At 37.7% G+C, this 23,349-nt stretch overlaps 1 protein-coding gene across 1 annotated transcript; it reads left to right on the top strand.

Annotated features, from left to right (window-relative positions):
* Positions 1-6,064: 6,064 nt before the first annotated feature.
* Positions 6,065-7,620, top strand: LOC308384435 (C-type lectin domain family 4 member E-like; the record flags this gene model as incomplete). The annotated part of the gene is made up of 5 exons (XM_080863000.1): positions 6,065-6,116; positions 6,761-6,820; positions 6,979-7,130; positions 7,228-7,331; positions 7,452-7,620. The coding sequence occupies 5 exons, from the start codon at positions 6,065-6,067 to the stop codon at positions 7,618-7,620; spliced, it is 537 nt and encodes a 178-aa protein (XP_080719126.1).
* Between the last annotated feature and the right edge of the window lie 15,729 nt (positions 7,621-23,349).

Genomic DNA, 23,349 nt, shown 5'->3' with positions numbered 1-23,349 from the left:
TTAATGAACTTACGTATAAGCTTCGTTTTTGTCTGGTAAGACAGTGAAATTGCCATGTCACATCAATGACCCGTCTACAAATTGAACAATTTCAGAGTTCCTCAGTGAAAAATTGAGAAGATTTTCAATATCTTATCTACAGTACATAAATCAAACGATTCAGACAATCTTGAACAAACTCTGTCCACAAGTGGCAAACCTGAAAATCCATGCATGGACTCAGGAACCCTTCCAGAAATCACTGTCTGTAAAAACAGCTAACTGTGCTATCCGCAAATGCAGGTCAAAGCTCTGTCATGTAGAGATGATGCCATGATGATGGCACCATAACCCAGAAACCAGAAACACCACCATCTTCTTTGGGTTAAAGCCCATTTAAAGTTGACTGAGGCAAAGTGGAAAACTGTTCTATAATCAGACAAACTGAAATCTAAAGTTATATTTGGAAAACATGAACCCCACATCCTTTGGACTAAAGATGAGAGCGATCATCCAGCTTGTCTTGAATGTGTGTGTACATCTGGAAAGCCACCAACAATGCTAAAGGTCGATACAGGTCATTGTTCACAAACACTGATACATTTTGAAAAGTTAAGAAAAAGCTAAGTCATGCTCCATAGATAGTGAACAATTGTATTTTGGCCACTAAGTTCCTCTTTTATGCTGCACAATGACTGTTTACATTTATGCACCTAAAGCCTGTTAAAAATAAGGGAAAAAAACATATATACTTAAAAAATAATCCACAAAAAAGAAATCAATCCTCACTTGATGCTTCTGCAATTCACATTAGATGTTATATATTGTACATATATTTATTAGTTTCAGATGTAGCCATTCTTGTATTTTGCTTGTTTACATTATTGTATTTTGCACAACTCTGTTGCTTGTGAAGCTCGCACACAAGAATTTCACTCACATGTGCTGTACCAATGTACCTGCACATGTGATGTGACAATAAAAGTGATTTGATTTGATTTGTATGCGTTGTATGTTGACCATGATTCGTTTCTAAAGTTGTTGTAATTTAACAAAATGATTACAGGTAACAGCAATGAGAACCAATGGGGATTTTCAGGACTAGGGGAGGCACAGGCTTTTTCATACTGTTTCTATGTAAGTGTTTTCTAACATTCACACTCTGGTGGATGCACTGGAATTAGTATCTTGCTCAAATATAATTGCCTTGTAGACAGGGATCAACCCACCAGCCTTCTGATTAGTAGGTGAGCTGCTCTACCTCCTGAGCCACAGCCACCCCAAGAAAAGCAACTAGCTCTTGCAGCAGCAGGTGAGGTAATGATGAACAGGGATCCACTTCTTGTGGCCAAAGGAGGGATCCACACTGGGAAAACAAGGAGAGATGATATTAGTACTCTGGGGGAGCAAGGTACACAAGGAGCAGCTAAAGCATGCCTGATAAGTTGAATGAACTTGTCATTTCAGCAACACCAGAGGACCTGAAAGCCCACAGAAGATAACTAAAGTGGATGATGACAGAATAATTTAGTAAGTAAGAAAAACACTCTCATAACATCTAACAAAATCACATTCAGGGAATCAGGCTCATCATTGTTCATTTACTGTGGGTGTATACGCTGCTGTTCAGAGAAGGGACATTAAATGACATGTTTACTAAAATACATCAGTTTAGCAACATATTTGTGTTTATTATTTCACTGGCTTCAACTCTTTCAGTATAATTGACAAGAGGTCATGATCACAGTCTGTAAAAAAGAAAAGTTTTCTCTCTTCTTCTTTTTATGTTAGACTGAGGCCAGACTGGACACTACATTGACCCACTATTACTTTCATAATGCCATAGAAGAAGAAATTGTCTGCCTCTTTGTGAATTAAAGCACAATTGCATAATACTGCCACAAGATGGTGCCCCCTTCCTTTTAGTTGTGTTAAGCTGTACTACTAAAAGAGATTAATGGGTTAGCATGCTATTTTGCTAATGTTCCTTTGCACTCTCCGCTAGTCGGGAACATTCCCATAACATTGGCAAATGCAGAGGTGGCAAAAGACCAGGCATTCTTTACTTAGGTAGCAGTACAGATACCTGTGTAAAATTGGCTCAGTTGGTGGTTTGAGGCATGATATAAATCAGGGCACACAGTTAGTGGGTGTTCTCCATTGCCACCTAGTGGGCATAAGAGGTGTTCACTCTGCTGACCCACAGCACACCCAAGCTGCAAGTCAAGTCGACCACAGCACAGAACAACCTAAGCGGGTCTGGTAGTGCAGGGGCCCTCTCATCGCTGTTTACAGCTTCAATTTTTTTTAAATCCCCTCTCACCCTGCAGGCGGTCTTTTATCCTTCAAGCTCAGGTCCTCTACCAGAGGCCTGGGAGAGACTCCTAGGATTGTGCTCTTCTGGACAGAGACAGTTCAAGCTCTTCTCTCAGCCCTTGGTACTTCTTGAGCTCTTGTGCTCCTTTTACCTGATGTTGCTATCACTCGGTATAGCTACATCTATCACTGTGGTCGTGTTCTTTGTCCGGTTGGTTAGTCACCATCGGTTTGTCCATCTGTCTGGAAGTCATTCTCAACAACCCTAGGGGGTGCGCCTAAGGGTGGGTTTAAAAAATTTATTTTCCGATTAAAATCAATTTTAGTTTAAATAACGTGATATTGATTCATTAAATCCTGAATCGATTTTTAAATATAAATGTATTTTGCCACAAACCCCAGAATCTCAGGTTAAAACTCACAAAACCATTTCAACAACCACCAAACAGCTAAAACAGCAAATGAGAGCAAGTAAACAGATTCTCCACAAAGATGTGAACACAGACACAAACACATCCCTCCGTTCACCCGACGACACGTACATATACATGCCGTTGGGTGTTGGAATCCGACATCTCACAGATTCTGAAGCTGTAGGTTTCGTCACTCTCCAACCAGAATTCACTGAACCAGCAGCAAAAGAGGATGAAAAGTACACTTCCTACTTTGTCTGTTTTGTGATTTTATTGTTTTCACCACAATAAAATGGCACTTCCTGCACAGCTCTCTCTCTCTCGCCCTCTCCCTCTCTCCCTCTCCCTCTCTCTCTCAGTGTACTTCAAGAACAGTTTCCCATCTCAAATCTCTGTTTTCTGAATTATTTGCTTGCTTATTGCGCACCAGTCTACCATTGTTTACAGCGCTGTAGGCCACTGTTTAGGGGTTGTTGTTTTTTTTTTTCAAAAATGACCTCTGACAAGAAAGCCTAATTTCTGCTGTTCAGTATGAAGAAAACTTTTACAAACTATACCAAATTGCAAAATACTTAGCTGGGTCTCCAACAAAACCTCTGTAAATTTGCTCTCAGCAGCATGTTCATATGTTGTTTCATGGTTTTCTTCCATTTTTTAACAACTGCAGAATATTTTTAAGTAACATTTTATCTGCTATAAAAAAAAACAGGCCAGGAAAATCTCCTTCATGTTTTTCTGTTTTCTCCTCAGTTACGTTGACACAAAGGTGTCTGCTGTGATGCTCACACCTCTGATGAAGTCTCACAAGTGTCAGCTTTGTTTTTATATAAAAATATGGATATGTACTGATAAATGATCAAAATTATAATATTTCTGACTGTCTGAGTCAAAACTGAATCAGAATCAAATCAGTAAAATCCAATGTGAAAAGATACAAACAAAAGTTTATTCTTCAGCTTGTAAAATACCCTTTAAAGCAAACGTATTCACAGTTTTACTTTACCAAGTCAACACGAATGCAATAAAATAAATTTTGATAAAGTTTGATTATGCCAGCTAAATATAAGCTTTATCACTTCCACTTTGCCACACTGTCAAGCTGTTTGTGTCATCACTGGTGTAGTCCAATCACCTTATCCCGGCCTTTTCCAGGCCAATCAGCACTCATGCCACGTACTTTATATCTCACTGCGCATCTGTCTTTCTCCTTTGCAGATGCTTTTGTGCAACCCACCTCCTCCCCATCTCCACCTCTCATCTCTCAAGCCACCTTCATCATCACCATCAGCGTATAGGCTCGGGTCCTGCTCTAATCCCTTTCACAGCTGGGGTTCCGTTCGGCTGAGACGGGCAAACCGCCAAACATTTATCTATATTTTGTTCATCAATGAATCATGTTTATTCCTTTGAATGATCTGTCCTTACTGAAATGTTTGTATAGTGTTAAACAAGCAAGAGTGAAACATGTTTTAAAAAATATTTGGTAGTTTATTGTAAAAAACTAAAATTACAAGTCTGTGCAGCAAAATAAAACTTGACTCACGCAAGAGAAAACCTTTAGCATGTCATAATACACTAATGTAACGTCAGGCATAGAAACTAAAAATAATTACTGTATTATTATCAAACTTGCTGTATTAATAAATGTACAAAGACGTATTATTTATTTGTTTCAAAATAGTTGAAGTAAGCAGTAGAAAGACCCTCCTCCCTACCTATCAGGAAGTTGGTTTTTTTACAGAGAGCTGTGAAAGGTGTTGTGGTTCACTTGAAAAACCTGAAGTGAGGGTCGCGGAGGTGAATCTTGATGCTAATCTTTCTTTTAAATATAGAAGGAACTGATTCCATATTAGCACCAGTTTGATGTTTTGTTTTTGTGATTCAGACACGGTTGGACTAACTCTGAGGTCAGGAGTTTGAAGCATCAGCATGATGAGCCGTCCACAGAAATACAAAGAAGGTAAGAACATTAATGTGGTGGTAAATCAATAGGGAGGAGAAAAATCTACACTTTGTATGAACAATGCTGTTTTCATACAATGTGATATGTAGTGGAAAATGATCCCAATGTAGCTAAAATATTTTAAGCCTGTGTTCAGGGTTTTATCAATTTATGAAAAAAATAAGAAAGTGTGTTGATGTCTAATATACAGTGTGTCAAGATTCCCGTTGCGTTGAGTTAGCACTATTTATTAAATGTTTATGTACTTGTGTGTTCACTTTCTGTCTCCTCTAAATCAGGTGAAGCTCTTGATTCTCAACATGCAAAATCAAACAATGCGTTAAAGCTCAGAGTGGCCGCGCTGGTTGTCTGTGTTCTCCTGGTATCGGCTCTTGTGGTAACTTATCTCTGTGAGTTTGTAGTTTTCTTCATAGCTTTAATTAAATAAGTGTCTAATTTACCATAAATTTATTAACAATCAGAATGTTTACTATAAAATTGTGAAGGAAAAACTTTTGAGTTGTGACCTAAACCAGCGGTCCCCAACCCCCGGGCCTCGGACCGGTACCGGTCCGTGAGTCATTTGGTACCGGGCCGCGAGAGTTGAGGCTCAGGTGTGAAATGTATAGTTTTCAGGGTTTTTAGCGTTATTTTGTTATCGTTTACTCGGTTTTCCTTGGTCTTTTCACGTGTGTTATGAATAAATCTTCTTTTTTTCAGTACCGGTACTAGTTTTATTTTTCTTGTATTTATCCGCGACACCTTAAAGGCCGGTCCATGAAAATATTGTCGGGCATAAACCGGTCCGCGGCGCAAAAAAGGTTGGGGACCACTGACCTAAACCATAAATTGGATGGATAACACAACCACTTTTGAATGTGTTTTACTCTGTGGGGAAACTATGCTTTTTAGCTCATGATTTTTGTCATAATTAATATGTTATTATTTTTATTTGTACGCTAAGTTAAAAATCATAATTAAACTGTGACTCAGACATTCTTCTTCATGAATCTTAAGCAACACACTTGTAGCCATCGATGAAAGAAGAATACCTAGCTAGCTTCTTATTTTTAACACATTAACTTTATTAAATGTTAAGGCTAGCATATATATAAAAAATTATATTCAATTGAAAATTAAATATTAGAGTAGCCAAAGATTTTAAGATTAAAAAAGTTACTTTGGTCTCTGGTTATATGCACATATTCTTTACCTGCATGCTACCAAAGCCTGCTCAAATGTGAATAAATCAGCACTACAGGTGAACTGAAATAAGAGGTTATGGTAACAACAACTGTCTCATTGGCTGTGTAGATAAAGAGATAAAGTGAAACCGAAAATATTACTGATTGAGTTTTGTCTTTTCTTATTTTTATTGTTTTAATAAGTGTTGGAGCTTTTGAAAACCAGGGACATGCTCAGAAACCTTGAGATGAAGCGGGAAACTGTAAAAGCTGATGTCACAGGTAAGAACATGAGACTACACTGTGATTTTGTACTAAACTTTTGTTTGTGACCTCTGGAATTTAATCACATAACACACGTTATTATTAATATTATTAAATGTTGCTTAGCATTTTTTTTCCCAACATTTTAATATTTAAGTTATGGTGATTCTCATAACTGATCCTGATGAATAATTATTGTTTTTAAGCCTGTTTTTTAATTTGTTTTTTGTTTTTTAGAGAGACCTCCTGAAATCAAACCATGTAGTACAGTGCAGCCCACATGCCCGGAGCCTGAAGTAAAAATTAGTACGTTATGAATTTTAAACACATTTGTATCTGCAGAAAACAATTGCGTAAACAAATATACAGCTGCATGACACAAGGACCATCCTCCTGCCTGAAAAATCGATGAAAATCAATTTTTTTATCTCTTTTTTATAACAGTAACACAATCGTGCAGCCCAATACAAACTACAAGCCCACAACTTCTTGAAATAAACATGAGTAAGTTTTATATTTTGTCTTTGACATGTTTTTTATCCTCTGATTAAGGAAACAGGATCAAAGGAGCATCCTGCTGCTGTCAAATCAAAAGTAGATGATCATGCTGAAAATTTTGCAAATATTTAAAAAAAAAATCTCTCATCTCTTCTCTATAACAGTAAAACAATCACACAGCACAATACCGACTACAACCCCACAACTTCCTGATATAACTATGAGCAAGTTTTATATATTTTCTTTGATATATTTGCTATCCTCTGATTAAAGAAACATTGATGGACTGATATAAACAGTACGTTAGACTGTAACTGTGGAGTAAGTCGTGAACAGTGATTTCTTCCGTCTGACTGAAGTGTTTGACGTAATCTCTTCAAAGATGATTCATGTTATAAATGTGAAGAGGGCTGGGAGCAACATGGAGGAAAGTGCTATTATTTCTCCACCAAGTCATCCTCCTGGAATAAGAGCAGAACTGAATGTATCACTAAAGGAGGAGACCTGGTTAAGATAGACAGCAGTGAGGAGCAGGTATGAAACACTGCTGCAGGTTCATGTTCTCACCCTCATGTTTCATCATTCCGGAACAGAAAGTTTCATAAAATAATTTGATCAAATGTTCCTGTTTCGATATTATTGCAGAAAAAAAAATGGAAAATTCTGGATCGGACTGACAGACTCAGCAGTAGAGGGCAGATGGCTGTGGGTGGACGGCTCACCACTGAATGAAAGGTTTGATTCAGTACACACACACACACACACACATAACAAATTCTGAATTTGTCCATTTTCAAAATCAAAGTTCAACTTTAACTTTTACAGTTAATGCCCATTCTGTTCTTCATCCCATAGGTTGACATTTTGGTTCTTTACTGAGCCAAATAATATGCCCGTGCAAGATCCTGATGGAGAGGACTGTGCGATGATGGGGCACAATGGGATAATGTTTTGGTTTGATTATTCCTGCAAATTAACTCTTAGAAGTATTTGTGAGAAAGCAGCTGTGGCTGTGTGCGTCTAAAATTCAGTTCAGCATTAAAAAAAGAAAACAGTGGAAGTAAAGGACACATTGAGACAATTTTTCCAAAGCTAATGCTGCAAACATTTAAAGCTTCCATTCAGAAATGTTTAAAGAAAAAAAAATTATAGACACTGTTTATAATGAAATAAATGTGAATTATTATTATTCACATTATTTTGCACTTGATTTTCTTATTCATGTATTATGTGCTAAAAGTTACCAGGGAATTTTTTTTTTTACATAAATAATTTCCTGGATAATGTGTTATTGAACTGTCTTTTGAAACTAAATATGTTTTGTGTATCTATATTAAAGAAAAGTACTACATCTAAAGACAAATGAGCCTGGAGTCAAAACAAACACTGATGAGGCAGATGGTGCTGCAGGTCAATATCTGAAAATTTTGCCTGTAAGAAAATTAAATTAAACTACATAAAGAGACTTCAGTGTTACTCAGAATAAGTAGGGGTTTTTTTTTTGGTTTTTTTTTGGGGGGGGGGGGGGGTTTGGTTTTTTTTGCCTGTCCCGTTTGGCTCTTTTGCCATCAGAATTGTTGTCTAAAGGCAAAGAAAGATGCCCAACGGATTTACTTTACCAAATTGACCATCCCAGCCTTGCCGTAATGGTCCATTTGATTCACCTTTTATTGTTTATTTTATTTTCACTTACTGAATACGGGACAGACTTGACTGGGGGAAAGAAGGGGAGAAAGAAAGAGGGAAAGAGAAACAGCTGAGAAGAGGGAGAAGGGCAAAAAACAAAAACCAACAGAATGAGAAGAAAAAAAAAAGAAAAAAAAGAAATAAAAAATGCATATATCAATCACCTGGATCACCTGCTGAGAAAGAAAAAAGAAAACAAGCAGAAGAGAACAAGAGTAATAGAATAAACAACATCACAATGATATATGGGAATATGACAGTAAATACTAAATATTAAACATTATTGTGCAGCACATAAGATCAACAGAACACAGTGTGCTTTGAGGTAGGAGCCAAAAAGGGTGTAGTTTGTGGGTGTGATCACCCGTGTGTACACCTGTGAGCATGGACGCGCTTGTTTTTTTTTTTAAAGGTTCCTTCATGTAATGATCTGCTAGAGGGTGTGGGGGGCCACAGCCCCGTCCTCCAGGGCATGAAGCAGGTATGGAGGAGATCAAAACTCCAGACATCCAGAGGCCCCCAGAACACAAGAGACCAAGGAAGACCAACAGAGGGGCAGCCGCGCCACTGTCCCAGAAAGAGCTGAGGAGAGTCCCAGATGAGGGCTCACTCAGCAGCCGCGGAGCAGAAGCCAGGGGGAGTTGCAGTGACGCGCCCGTGAGCTCCGCCGGCAGCCAGCCGTGCCTGAGTGACCGAGCCCCAGGCCGAGAGGCCGGGGGCACCCCACCCCCGAAGTGGCCCGAGCGAGCCCCAGGCTCCAGGCCCCGATAAGCGGCCGCCAAGGAGTGAGCCGGTGTGTACCTGGACGCCAATCTGGAAATTTCAGATTTGTGAATGTAGACACCCTTTGCTTTGTTGACTGCGCTGCAAACCCTTGCCCTTCTCTCAATGAGCTTCATGATGTTGTCACCTGAAATGGTTTTGCTTCACAGGTGTGCCTTGTCAGGGTTCATTTGTGCAATTTCTTGTCTTCTTAATGGGGTTGGGACCATCAGTTGTGTTGTGCAGAAGTCAGCTGACAGCCCTATTTGACAACTGTTAGAATTTATATTATGGCAAGAACCAAGCAGCTATGTAAAGAGAAACAACAGTCCATCATTACTTTATGAACTGAAGGTCAGTTAGTTCAGAAAATTGCTAAAACTTTGAATGTGTCCCCAAGTGCAGTCACAAAAACCATCAAGTGCTACAATGAAACCATCTCACACGAGGACGGCCCCAGGAAACAAAGACCAAGAGTCATCTCTGCTGCTGAGGATAAATTTGTCCAAGTCACCAGCTTCATAAATCACAAATAATTTCCCCCAGGGATCAATAAAGTATTCTGATTCTGATTCTGAACAGCACCTTAGATTAGAGCCCAGATAAATGCCACACAGAGTTCCAATAGCAGACATATCTCTACTTCAACTGTTTAGAGGAGACGGTATGAATCAGGCCTTTACCGTCAAAGGCTGCTAAGAAACCATGACTAAGGAAAAGCAACAACTAAAATAGATTTGTATGGGTTAAGAAACACAAGGAATGGACATTAGACCAGTGGAATCTGTCCTTTGGTCTGAGTAAGAATTTGAGATCTTTGGTTCCACCCACTGAGTCTTTGTGCAGCGCAGAAAGGATGAACGGATGGTCTTTACATGCATGGTGTGATGGTGTGGGGGTACATTGCTGGTGACACTTTTGGGTATTAATTCAAAACTGAAGGCACACTGAACCAGCATGGGTACCACACCATCCTGCAGCAACATGCAATCCCACCTGGTTTGCATTTAGTTGGGCCATCATTTAGTTTTTCAACAGGACAATGACCCCAAACACACGTCCAAGCTATGTAAGGGCTATTTGACCAAAAAGGAGGGTGATGGAGTGCTGCACCCGATGGTCTGGCCTCCACAGTCACCTGACCTAAACCCAATTGAGATGATTTGGGATGAGATAGACCGCAGAGTGAAGGCAAAAGCGCCAACAGGTGCTCAACACTGATTGTAGAGAGTTAGTTAGGACTGACCAACAGCTTTGTTTTGTCTTTTTTTCTGTTTTTATAGAAACATTTCCCATTTTCCATAAAAGATGGCAATTATTGATGTGTTAATAATAGAATTTGTCGTGCATGTAGCTAAGCAAATGTTTGAAATGAGTTTTCAAACATTTGTGTTGAACAGGTTTGGGGGGTTTTTTAACTGCAGTTTGAGAAGCTTCTCTGGCGGTAATATTTTTTCTGCTCTAGTATCTCTTTGGTTTTGTCTTGAAATAGATGATCTGTGCTGTAGATAGACCCTCCCCCCATACTTTAAAGTCGACAGGAAGTTTTTTTTTTAACAGAGAGCTGTGACAGGTGTTGTGCTTCATTTTTCTTTGAAAAGCCTGAGGTGAGGGTTGCAGAGGTGAATCTTGATGCAGAATTTTCAGTAAATATTGAAGGAATTGATTAAAATAATAAGACACAGTTGGACTAACTTTGAAGTCAGCTGAAGCCTCAGCATGATGAGCCGTCCACAGAAATACATAGAAGGTAAGAACATTAATGTGGTGGTAAATCAACAGGGAGGAGAAAAACTTTTTATACATTTTTGTGAACAACACTGTAATAGAACGTAACGTGTACTGAAATGGAAATATCTTAATCTTTTACTTAGAATTTTAAAATATAAATATATCAAAAAGGTCATTTGAAGAAGTCAGCCTTATTGTTATGTAATATACACTTTGTCATGTTTCTCGTTGGTCTAATCCAGCTGTGATTCTTACCTGTTTTAACTTTTTTCTTTCATTTTAAACAAGACAAACATATATCTTTACATCTGTCCTCAGATGCACTAGAGTTAGAACTGTTTATTAAATGTTTATGTACTTGTGTGTTCACTTTCTGTCTCCTCTAAATCAGGTGAAGCTCTTGATTCTCAACATGCAAAATCAAACAATGTGTTAAAGCTCAGAGTGGCCGTGCTGGTTGTCTGTGTTCTCCTGGTATCGGCTCTCGTGGTAATTTATCTCTGTGAGTTTGTAGTTTTATTCATGTAGCTTTAATTAAATACGTGTCTGATCTACCGTAAATTAATTAGCAATCAAAATGTTTATTATAAAATTGTGAAGGAACAACTTAACTTATGACTTTTTAATTCATCTGCATCATATGAAATCCTTTCATTTTTAAATCCAGGCTTCAGGACAAATTTGTCCAGCATTTTATTTAAAAGAGAAATAATTAGTAACAGAAAATCAGCTGTTAACAAAGGCCAGTGAGCTATACTATCACCTGCTTTGCTATGACAATCAGCATCAAATCAAAAATTTTATTTATTAAGGTTAATAAAAGCTGTTACCAAATTCATTAATTGGATGGATAGCACAACCACTTATGAATGTGTTTTTAGCACATGATTTTTGCCGTAATTAATATTATTTTATTGTTATTTATTATGTTATTTTATTTGTAAGCTAAGTTAAAAATCAGACATTCTTCTTCATGAATCTCACGCAACACACCCGTAGCCGTCAGTGGAAGAAGAATGCCTGCCTTGCGTCGTATTTTTAACATTAACTTTATTAAATTTTAATATTAGCATATATACAAATTATATTCAATTAAAAAATCTAATATTTAAAAGCTTCATTTGCCTATACAGTTTTATTATAAAAACTTTAGAATTGGTAGCATTACGCATTCAGGTCAATAGCCAATGATTCTATGATTAAAGAAGTTACTTTGCTCTCTGGTTATATGCACATATTCTTTACCTGCATCCCACCAAAGCATGCTCAAATGTGAAAAAAAATCAAGACTACAGGTGAACTGAAACAAGAGGTTCTGGTAACAAAAATCTTCTCATTGGCTTTAGACTCTGGAAAATCTAATTCAGATACAGATATAAAGTGAAACCAAATATATTACTGATAGATTTTTTCTTATTTTATCTTTATTGCTTTAATAAGTGTTGGAGCTTTTGAAAACCAGGGACATGCTCAGAAACCTTGAGATGAAGCAGGAAACTGTAAAAGCTGATGTCACAGGTAAGAACATGAGACTACACTGTAATTTTGTACTAAACTTTTGTTTGTGACCTCTGGAATTTAATCACATAACACACAGTATTATTTATATTATTAAATGTTGCTTAGCTTTTTTCCCCCCAACATTTTAATATTTAAGTTATGGTGATTCTCATAACTGATCCTGATGAATAATTATTGTTTTTAATTATTGTTTTTATTTATTTTTTTTGTTTTTTAGAGAGACCTCCTGAAATCAAACCATGTAGTACAGTGCAGTCCACATGCCCGGAGCCTGAAGTAAAAATTAGTACGTTATGAATTTTGAACACATTTGTATCTGCAGAAAACAATTGCGTAAACAAATATACAGCTGCATGACACAAGGACCATCCTCCTGCCTGAAAAAATCTATGAAAAACATTTTTTTAATCTCTTTTTTTATAACAGTAACACAACCGTGCAGCCCAATACAAACTACAAGCCCACAACTTCCTGAAATAAACATGAGTAAGTTTTATATTTTGTCTTTGACGTGTTTTTTATTCTCTGATTAAGGAAACAGGATCAAAGGAGCATCCTGCTGCTGTCAAATCAAAAGTAGATGGTCACGCTGAAAATTTTGCAAAAATGAAGAAAAACGTCTCTTTTCCATAACAGTAACACAATCTTACAGCATCATTCTGTCATAAGCTGTGTGAGACAGGCAGGAATGGAAGACACAAAATGCAGACTCGGGGAGGCAAGCTAAGGTCAAACGCAGCTTTATTGCTGAACTAAAACAATACAGAAACCAATCTGTTAGGAACTGACACTAGACAAGCAGGTAGAACACACAGCGGCGCATGATGGATAACGCAATGCTAGACAGAGGGGTGTACTAAAAATGCATTAGAGGGATTTAGGGCAGAGAGGAAACACCCGGGAACACGGCTGAAAACAATCAACTGACGAGACAAGGAAAGCACAGCTGAACATGGTACACACAGAACAAGAGACTTTCAAACTAAAACAGGAAGTACGACACACACACTGAGACGCAGACTGAAAAAAAGAGGGAGGATAGAGAGGGCGAGAGAAACCAGACAGAAACACAGAGACAGGAAACGAGCAATTACCTAACTGGGGTAAAGCTGAAGGAAGGACACATAGACGAGACAAAGACATAAACGGTCTGAAATAACAACCAGGACAACCTAAACAAGAAATACTGAATAAACTCAAGAGTGTAAGCAAACTAAACTAGGAAAAATAAAATGGACAGAGAACATAATGAATAAACAAGACACCAAAACACAGTAAACACAAAACACTGGGTCAATGGGCTAAGAACCCTAACGAATACAGCTTACATCCCCACAAACTCCTGAGATAATTAAGAGTAAGCTTTATATTTTGTCTTTGTCATGGTTTTTTTTTTTTTTTTGTGGTTGCTTTTCTTGCTGTTTTGGTTTGTTTTAAATCCTGTGATTAAACAGACATACGTTAAACGTTAGAATGTAACTGTAGGACAGACTCCAAAATCACACAAGCATGAACAGGGATTTCTTCCACCTGAACCAAGTGTTTGATGTAATCTCTTCAAAGATGATTCATGTTATAAATGTGAAGATGGCTGGAAGCAACACAGAGGAAAGTGCTATTACTTCTCCACAAGAAAATCATCCTGGGATGTGAGCAGAACTGAATGTAGGACTAAAGGAGGAGACCTGGTTAAGATAGACAGCAAAGAGGAGCAGGTATAAAACACTGCTGCAGGTTCATGTTCTCACCCTCATGTTTCATCATCCCCGGACTGAAAGTTTTACAAACTAATTTGATCAAATTTTCCTTTTTAGAGTTTCTTGAAGACAAAAATTGAATATGGGAGCTATTTCTGGATCGGACTGACAGACTCAGCAGAAGAGGGCAGATGGCTGTGGGTGGACGGCTCACCACTGAATGAAAGGTTTGATTCAGTACAATTAGATTATATTACATTTCTCATAAATGTCACCTTAAATGTGAATTATAATGTAAGGAAAAGACATTTGGATATTCATATTGGATATAACAAAACACAAACGATGGAAAAGAGTATACACATTTTATGATATGCAGTAGTGGCATATGTGTTTAAAAAAATGTAACAATTTATGAAAATATTTTTGTTCTTTCTCAGAATCAAAGTTCAGCTTTTACAATTAATGTCCTTTCTGTTTTTCATCCCATAGGTTGGCATTTTGGTCCTTTCTTGAGCCAGATGATTGGAATGGAGAGGACTGTGTGAAGATGGGGCCAATGTATTGGTTTGATAATTCCTGCAAAGTAAATCATGGAAGTATTTGTGAGAAACCAGCTGTGGTTCTGTGTGACTAAAATTCAGTTAGTTCAGTGGAAGTAAAGGACACATTGAGAAAGTTTTTATAAAGCTAATGCTGCAAACATTTAAAGCTTCCATTCAGAAATGTTTAAAGAAAAAAATATATAGATTGTTTAAAATGAAATGAATGTGAATTATTATCTTGTGCCAGATTTTATTATTATGTGCTAAAACCACAATGTCACCAGTGAAATTCCTTGGTTTCCTGGTAAATGTGTTGTGGAAAAAAATAAAGCTTCAGTCTGCTGCACACTCTTTTGAAACTAAATATGTTTTGTGTATAAATATTAAAGAAAGGTACTACACCCATCCTTCTCCTTTCGGTGCCTATCTCCAAACATGCTCCATTCCCTCAGCACATTTCCACAACACTCTGAAAACCACAACCCGCCGCTCCACCCCTCCCCAGCAGCTGAGCTACAAACCACACCCCGCCATACTCACCTTCACACAGGCCATGTACAAGGCTTTATCCTGCAGCTGACTAAATTATCCCAGGCATGCAGTTCACATGGAGAGAAACTTCACCTCCGCTTGCAGCTGCTCAAAACAATCAACTAAAGAAAATCAGCAGCCTCCTCCTGCGACACTACTGTACAGCTCCTCACCAACTCCGACAGAGCCTTCTGGACTACTCTAAGCCCAGTCTGTAAGCCCAGTCAGCTTACTGAACTCCTTTGGTGTCTCACTACCTTGTCCCTTCAGGCAGGTGACAGATGCTTTGCCAACGCCTGTCCTCATAATTCTGTTTCCAGCTCACAGAAACAAATCACGATGAACCGAAAACTGGATTTGAGAAAACAGGGTTCTTCCCATGCCCAAAGCCCCACTTCCAGGCCCCCCATCCATTCATGTACTTAAAAACTCCATACTTTTTGTAGAAGTCCCGACAGTATTCAGCTCTTGAGATTTTGTCAGTTCAACATCTAGCCCCATCTTCCAGCCATCCTCAACAGGGCACAGGCTGGTTACCCCCAGCTCACACCAGCACCATATAAAAATCTCTGCACTGCTTTAAGGCAGAAAGCTGCCATCCTGCTTTCCAGGTCCACTCATCACTGACTTCCCTCCTGTACAGTCAAGTAGAGGATGCAAAAGAAGCTACATATAGAATATCCATCCATAGGAAAGAAAAAAAAAAGGGGGGGGGGGGGGGGGGGACATAGTGATAAAGGAACCTGTGGTCATATCAGGCATTAGCTGATCCTAAACAGAAGTCACCCATTTCCTTCACCGATTTCCTTATAAATCTTTCTGCAACATTAACTTACTTCCAACTTTAATGAACAGATCTCAGAATTTTTCAAAAGCCCCATTAGGTTCTCCCCTTTCAGCACCTCCTTCCTTTGTGAATTAAAGCATAATTGCAGAAAAGCGCCACAAGGTGGCGGCCTCTTCCTTTTTGTTGTGTTAAGCTGGAGAGCCTAAGTGTACTACTAAGATATTAATAGGTTAGCAAGCTATGTTGCTTTTGTCCTTGACAATTTTTTTCTTTAGTTTGACAAATCAGAAGTGACTGTACACTTTCAGCTGACCCTTAGCCTAGAACACAATTACAAGGAGACACATGGGCTTAAATGATGCTATTTTTAAAAGGTAGTGTGTCACAGCGGGGTGCGCCGATGTGTGCGGAAACAGGACCCAAAAGCAGATGATGATGAGGAATAGTAATGATTAACAGAAAAGTGAACCTTTATTGCGATGACGGCAGGAAATGAACCAAGAGACCAAAGCAAACAGGCAAAACACTAAGAAACAAAACACTGAACTGACAAAACACTAAGAAACAAAACACTAAAGGTACTAAGACCAAAAACTATAACTATGACCGAGGTGGAAAAATAAACAGGCTATGACTCTGGTGAGAATAAACAGACGAACTGACAATGGCATGAAGAAAACAAAAGGCTTAAATACAGACATGAGGTGATCAGGGGAAGTGGCGACACATGGGGGAAAACAGCTGACAGACATAAACCTAATGACAGGACCAGGAGAGGAAAGCTAAATACAATGAACAAAGAACACATGACATTGTCAGAATAAAACAGGAAATGACAACACAACTTAACAGACCTAATACGTGATGAAATAAATAGAAAACCCCAAAACATAGAAAACCCAGGAACAATAACTGCCTAAACTAAAGGCAAATAGGAAATAACACAAACTAATAACATATCAAAAAATACAAAGAAAACTCAGAGTGCTGGGTCGGAGACCCAGCCTGTGACATAGTGTTTCTAAATTTACATTTGAAACTCCCTTACAGAAATGGGAATCTGACAAATAAAATATAATTGTGCTAAAACAGCAACATAACCAGTGAAATCTCTTGTTTTTCTGATCTTGAATTTACAAAATGTATTACCTGAAAAATCATAGGTGTCACTTTATATGTTTATTGGGAAAAACAGTTTCAGTCTGTTAATTTCTCTCTGGTGTTTGAAATATTTCAATGCCAAAATGTATTGTGTAGTTTGTGCAGTGGGAAAAAGTATAATCAAATTGTCAATCTATGGAAACCACATCTATTTAAAAAAGAAAAAACTCAACAGACACAAATGGGGTGGGTGGCTCTTTAGTGACCTTGATGATGCTGAAAGTAATTGGTTTTATAGTTTTAAATGAAACGAAGCTAAAAGTGTTCAAATCAAATCGCATTCCTTTAAATTACAAAACTTTTAAATTTAACAGAAAGTTGTTTTGTATAAATAACTCCATGTTTAATTTACAGAAACAGAACAAATATTTAGAGTCTTAAGTCTCATCTGTCTACCAAAGGAATTATCTGCAATAAGACAAAGAGATTTTTTTCTGTCGTTTCACAAAGCTCAAGTAAAAAATAAATTTTACAGGACAAATGCCTTTCTTTCGACCAATTCTGATGTCAGGATGCCAAAGCTTCAGCATGAGGAGCCGTCTGCAGAACTACATAGAAGATAATAACATTCGTGCAGTGAAAAAACAACAGGAAGGAGCTTCATTCAGATCCGAGTGATCATCAAACACCCACTAATCTGGACAAAAGTGCTTTTCAAAGATTAAAACAGGTATACAGGAGTAAAATATTATCTGTGCATAAATTAAAACAAAACTTGAAAACCAATTCAGTGTTTGAACATTTAGTCCAACAAAGAATAAAGAAGAAAAGGAGGGGCTAATTTAACTTGTGGTTGCCTCAGTCAGCCATGTTATTGTCTGATACACAGTGTGCCATTTCCTGTTTGGTTAATGCAGCTGTATTTGCCACAGCTATCTGGTTTACCGTAAATAAGAGGAAGTGAATGTTTACAATAAAAGTGTAAAATACAGTGTGCATGAACATCAAGGCCAGCTTCATTGTTTTAATTCAGTTGAGCAAAACAACACCTAAAAGAAGACAACCTATAACACAAATGGTCCAGCATCTACATAAAGATAAATATATATCTACTATTAACTGAGTTTACATGGGAATGAATCCCAACCCCTCCTTGTAGATTCTGTTTTATGAGGACTTAAGACCTAATTTATAATTAAAAGATTGCCTTTTTTGTTATAGTTTTCTGTGAAAGGTTTAGACATTTGTATCTTAAACTTACTGGAGTTCAAGATACAAATGTAGAAGGTAAAGTGATTTACTTTTTTTAAATGAAGCAAATCATTGGTTAAATATAATAAATTCAGTCAAAGCTGACTGAATTCACAAAATGTTGTCAGAAAATTACAGTTTTTTGATTGCATTTTTTCAAATATCATACTACACATACTATACAGTCTCCCTGAATGCAACCACAACCTTTTCAAATGTTACTGGTGAATAAAATTAGCACTACAGGCAGAATGAAAACAGAAGCTAGAACGGTACTAAAAATCCCCAGGTAAACTCCAAATTTATAGAACGATCTCCTGGCACGTCCAGACGCTCCACTCAAAGGTGTCCCTCTGCTTCACCTCCCTCAATAACATCTGCCTGTGTCTCCATGGCCACGTCATCGTCATCATCATCATCATCATCATCATCATCATCATGGTTGATTCTTTCTGTCCATTACTGCTGTTTTCATGGCTGCTATGACCATCCATACCGCCAGACCCTCTTATTGGTCTTTGGTGGTTGAAAGGCTCACCCTGATTGGTTAATGGCGGGTTCATTCCATGGCATGACCTCTCCCAGGAGAGGAAAATTAGTAATGGGGGGGGGGGGGGGGGGGGGGGGTCTGGGGGAACATAAACTAAAAACAAAATTCACAATAAAAGCATGCAATAACACTAATAGCTATAAAAAATTAAAAGCACAATATAAAAGATAAATGACTCTACTGTCAAAGATTGAAAAAGTCATGCAAAAACAAAAAACAACCTATTCTTCCCCAGGATGACATCACCATGATTGAGCTTATCCTGTATTTTAACAGAGTGAACGTACTACTTTATATTGAAGTGTTTTCTTTAGTATTTTTAGTCTTTAGCTCTTAGTTCCAGCTTCTACTTGCATTAGAGTTTATTTGATCTCTTTATCCTGTGTTAAGTTCACTGATCTTCATTGTTTTTGTTTAGTTCCTTTTTTTATTGGTCTCCCATGCATTGTGTTTAGTTTTATTTCCTGACTGTTGTTCGCCTTTGTTGTGTTCAACTGTGTTTAGTTTCCCTCCTGTTTCTAATTCCTTCATTACGTCATGTGACTTTATAGTCTCAATTTGTCTGTCGTGTTGCATCATACTGTGTTCCTCTCTTTTTTCTCCAGTTCTTTTTTGATTTTCTTTTTTTTAAGTTCTGAACATTGTCTGCCACAACAAAGTCAAAAAAAAATTAACCTCTAGTCTTTTTCAGCAGACTGCATTTTGATGTAATGTAAAGTCGTAAAAACATGAACAGTGATTTGTTGTGACGATATCTTTCATCTCTTAGTTTTACATTTTTGAGAGGCGATAAACCAGATGATTGGGTGGAGGAAATGTTAGAAATATATCCTCCAGTCAGAAAGTGTTAGCTTGATATATCCTGCAAAGTACCCCATAAATCTGTATGTTTCTGAAAGTCAAATATAAAATAAGTTGAGTAGGGAAGGCTACTTTTATAAAGCTAAAGTCACAAACAATTAAAGCTCCCTTTCAAAAATCTCCCAAGCTAGGCGAGTGACTCCAGCAGATCCCAGGAACAACATCTGAGATCTCTGTCAGAGGAGCGCAGTCCTAGGAACAGCTAAGATACTGCGCAGGACCCTCAAGCTCCCAGGCCTCTAGTAGAGGACCTGAGCTTGACAGATAGACCGCCTGCAGGGGTGAGGGGAATTTACAGATATATACATGTGTTTTTTTAAACCATAAACATAAAGTTATGATAAAGTGTAATCTATTAAAATTTAACAGAAAGTTCTTTTAATGTAAACCTGTAAAAAAGGAAGCTGTCACAAGTGTTTCTTCTAAGAAAAGCAATGAGACAGTTTTAAGGCTTATCTGCCCACCAACAGCCAAAGAAATATTTGCAGATAATACCAAAAAATTCTGCTGTTTGCCAAAGTATTAAATGCTAATAAATAATAAAGAATAAAATGGGTGTGTTTGTGATGCAAAACAGCAGGACTGGCTGAGGTCAGGATGTTGAAGCCTCTGCGTTAACAGAGGTACATAGACTGTAAGAATATTCATGTGGTGATAAAGAGGGAGATGCAGTCAAATCTGAAAAACAAAACTGCTTTTTGCAGATTGAAACAGGTATGCAAGGATAAAACAATATTATCTAAACCTAAGTTAAAACAAAACTTTAGACCAGACTAAATGCTTTAACATATGAGTGTATTTGGTAATACTTAGTCCAACAAAGAAGAAACAAACAAGAACAGTGGGGGGTTGACGCTTAGATTTTGTGATAATTTCCTGTGTGGTTTTTTCCGTCAACCACGTTGTTGTCTGATACACAGTTTGCTGTGTTTCCTGTTTGGTTAATGCAGCTGCGGTTCCCACAGCTATCTAATTTACCATAAATTAGAGGAGGAGAATGTTTTCAGTATGACTGTGAATACTGCTTATACAAAAACTAAGGGCGACTGTTTCAACTGTGACTGTGGCATCTAAAGATAAAGGTTTTTTTAAAAATTACATAACTATAACAATGTCAATTAATGTCAAGCCCTCACTTTTAGTGTGCTTTGTTTTATTATTAATTAAGATAACATTTACAAATAAACAGACTGCCTTATTGTTGTTTTTGTTGTTGTAGTTTTAGGAAACACTCAAATAATTTGAATTAAGGTGGAAAATTACATAAGGCAATGCCACAGGTAAGGATAGGAGACTCATATGCTGCAAAGTTGAATTAAACTTGGATTATCAGTACATCTACTCTGATGGCACACAGTTGTTGTTACCATGCCATGCTTGCTGTATCTTGTCAAAAAAATTTGTTACACATTTTTATGTTCTTGCTGAATGACTGATTTAAAGAACTTTGTTGTTTACTCTTTTTTTTTTTTTTTACTTTATTTTAATAGAGAGTGAAATTAACTATGCAACATGATAAAGCCCACATGTTCACAGCTTCCCGAAGTAACCATGATTGAGAATTATACAACATTTGTTTTCTCTTATTATGGTTAAAGAAACATTGATTAAAGTAAAGGTAAATTACATATAGAGCTTTCAGAATAAATATTACAAAATGCTTCACAATAAAAATGCTAAAACATCAAAACAAAAAGTCAGCCAAAAGTTTAAAAAGATGAGTTTTTACTTTCTTTTTAAAAGAACTCACCCAATCCAGAGATCTCAGGCTCAGTTACTTGTGATGAACCATCTTTTATAGTTGCATTGTTTTCCCTAGCATTTAAAGCTGTCAGTCATCTTAGGGTAAGAGCCTGTGAAAAGAAAACAAAAAGTAAATCCTGAACAACGACCACTGCTTTTTCAGTCACCCTGCTTCTTCCTCTCTGTCTTCCTGGGAGAAAATCCAGATGTGTTGATGTAGCTCAACTGAGCAAAACTATCCCTTGCAGAGAGACAGATGGTTTGAGGCTAAGGTGTTGCTTTACTGTGGACAGCTTTCCAGTGCAGCCAAAACAGAACAGTCTGCAGTAGAGGTTGGGATACTTGTTGGTGTTCCCAGGGCTAAGTTATTTCATCGCTGATCACTGCCTGCAACTATCTACTTTAAGCAGAGCACTCTCTCTGAAGTCCTTGCTGACTCTGGTGTAGAACAAAGCTAGCTCATCAACTGGGAATCTCCACCAAACTATTAACCACTCATCTTTCAATCTTTGCCCTAAACAGACAACAGCTGGCTACCATTACACATCAGACTGAGCCAATTCATTTCATTATCTATGGAAACCACCCTGAGTACACAGAGTTCTTTGTTTTTTCTGCACCTCACAAATCTGATCCTAGAAAATCCCTGGCTAGAAGGACACAACCCACATATAAGTTGGTCGGAAGAAAGAACTAAGTTGAAGTTTGTTTTTCCAGTCAAACCGCTTACAATGAGCCCTGCTAACTCAGTCTCTGGGCCTGCTGAATGTGAGTCACCTAATCTTTCTCTGATCCTCAGCAGGACCATGCCCAATAGCTGGCTTTTTGTTGAGTAGAAAGATAAAACTCTTAGACCATGTATTTGACTAAATCAGATCACTAGAGGAACAAGAAGTGAAAAGACGTTTTTGATAAACACGAGGACACTTTGAGTACTTGGTAATATCTTTTGGTCTAACAAATGTGGCTGCAGTATTCTAAGCCTTATTTAATGAGGTCTTCAGAAATTTCCTGAATGTGGTTGTTTTTTGTTTTTGTTTTACCTTGACAATACTATGATTGTTTTCAAGGATCTATATCACCTTACTTCTGTTTCAAGAAGGTTTTCAGGAGAAAACCTTCACCCCAAGCCTTCACCCCCATTAATAGTTTGTTGTAAAGGTCAACGCTTCAGACTCTGGGGTGGGGGCAATCTTCTTACAGTACCGTACTGTAAGAAGAAAGTAAACTACACTCGTGCACATTCTGCACATTCTACTCATAGTGATCTGCTAGCAGTTCAACTAGCTTTCGAAGAATCATCCAAATTTGTCATATCTTCAGTCACCTACAACATCTCAATTCCAGGCAACCTAGACTGTAATGTTCTTTGGCAAATTCAATGACTTACCGTTCTGGTTCCTGTATTTCTGTAGAGCTGACCTGGGAAAATGAAGATGTCATTCAACAGGCTCAGCAGAATGAACATGATTCCAGAATCAGCTTCACAAACCAACTGTATGTCCTGTCTTCAGTCCACTCACAAGTTATCCACTAGGTCCACACCATCAACTTTACCTGCCATCCAGGAGTAAGCCACATTCTTTCATCCTCAATTGGCAAGGTTATAAAGGAACACAATCCAGAATGCTCAGTTTGCACAAGAAGTAAGAGCAAATCTCAACCAATCGCAGGCCTGTTACAGCTACTGTGTATACCTAGCTGCCCATGGTCATGCCAATGCGCCAATAATAAATATTCAAATGGGCAAAAACACAAGTCTTTCAAAATGAACTGCTCATTGGTTTCCATTTTAGAAATTGCAGTGTTTAAAGTTTAACTGCATACAACATCTGTCAAAAAACAAAAAACAAAAACTAAACCCTTCGATTGTATGTACATGCTATACTGAAATTATTTTTTTTAAAGAAAACATTTTCTGAAATGCAAAAATATATAAATAATCTAAAGTACAGTCAAAAGTCAAAGTCAAATTAAATAAAATGCA

This window comes from Rhamphochromis sp. 'chilingali', assembly GCF_963969265.1.
Source record: "Rhamphochromis sp. 'chilingali' genome assembly, chromosome: 17".
NCBI lineage: Eukaryota > Metazoa > Chordata > Actinopteri > Cichliformes > Cichlidae > Rhamphochromis > Rhamphochromis sp. 'chilingali'.
Note: the sequence above shows the minus strand (reverse complement) of the source record. Positions and strands in the feature narration are given on the sequence as shown.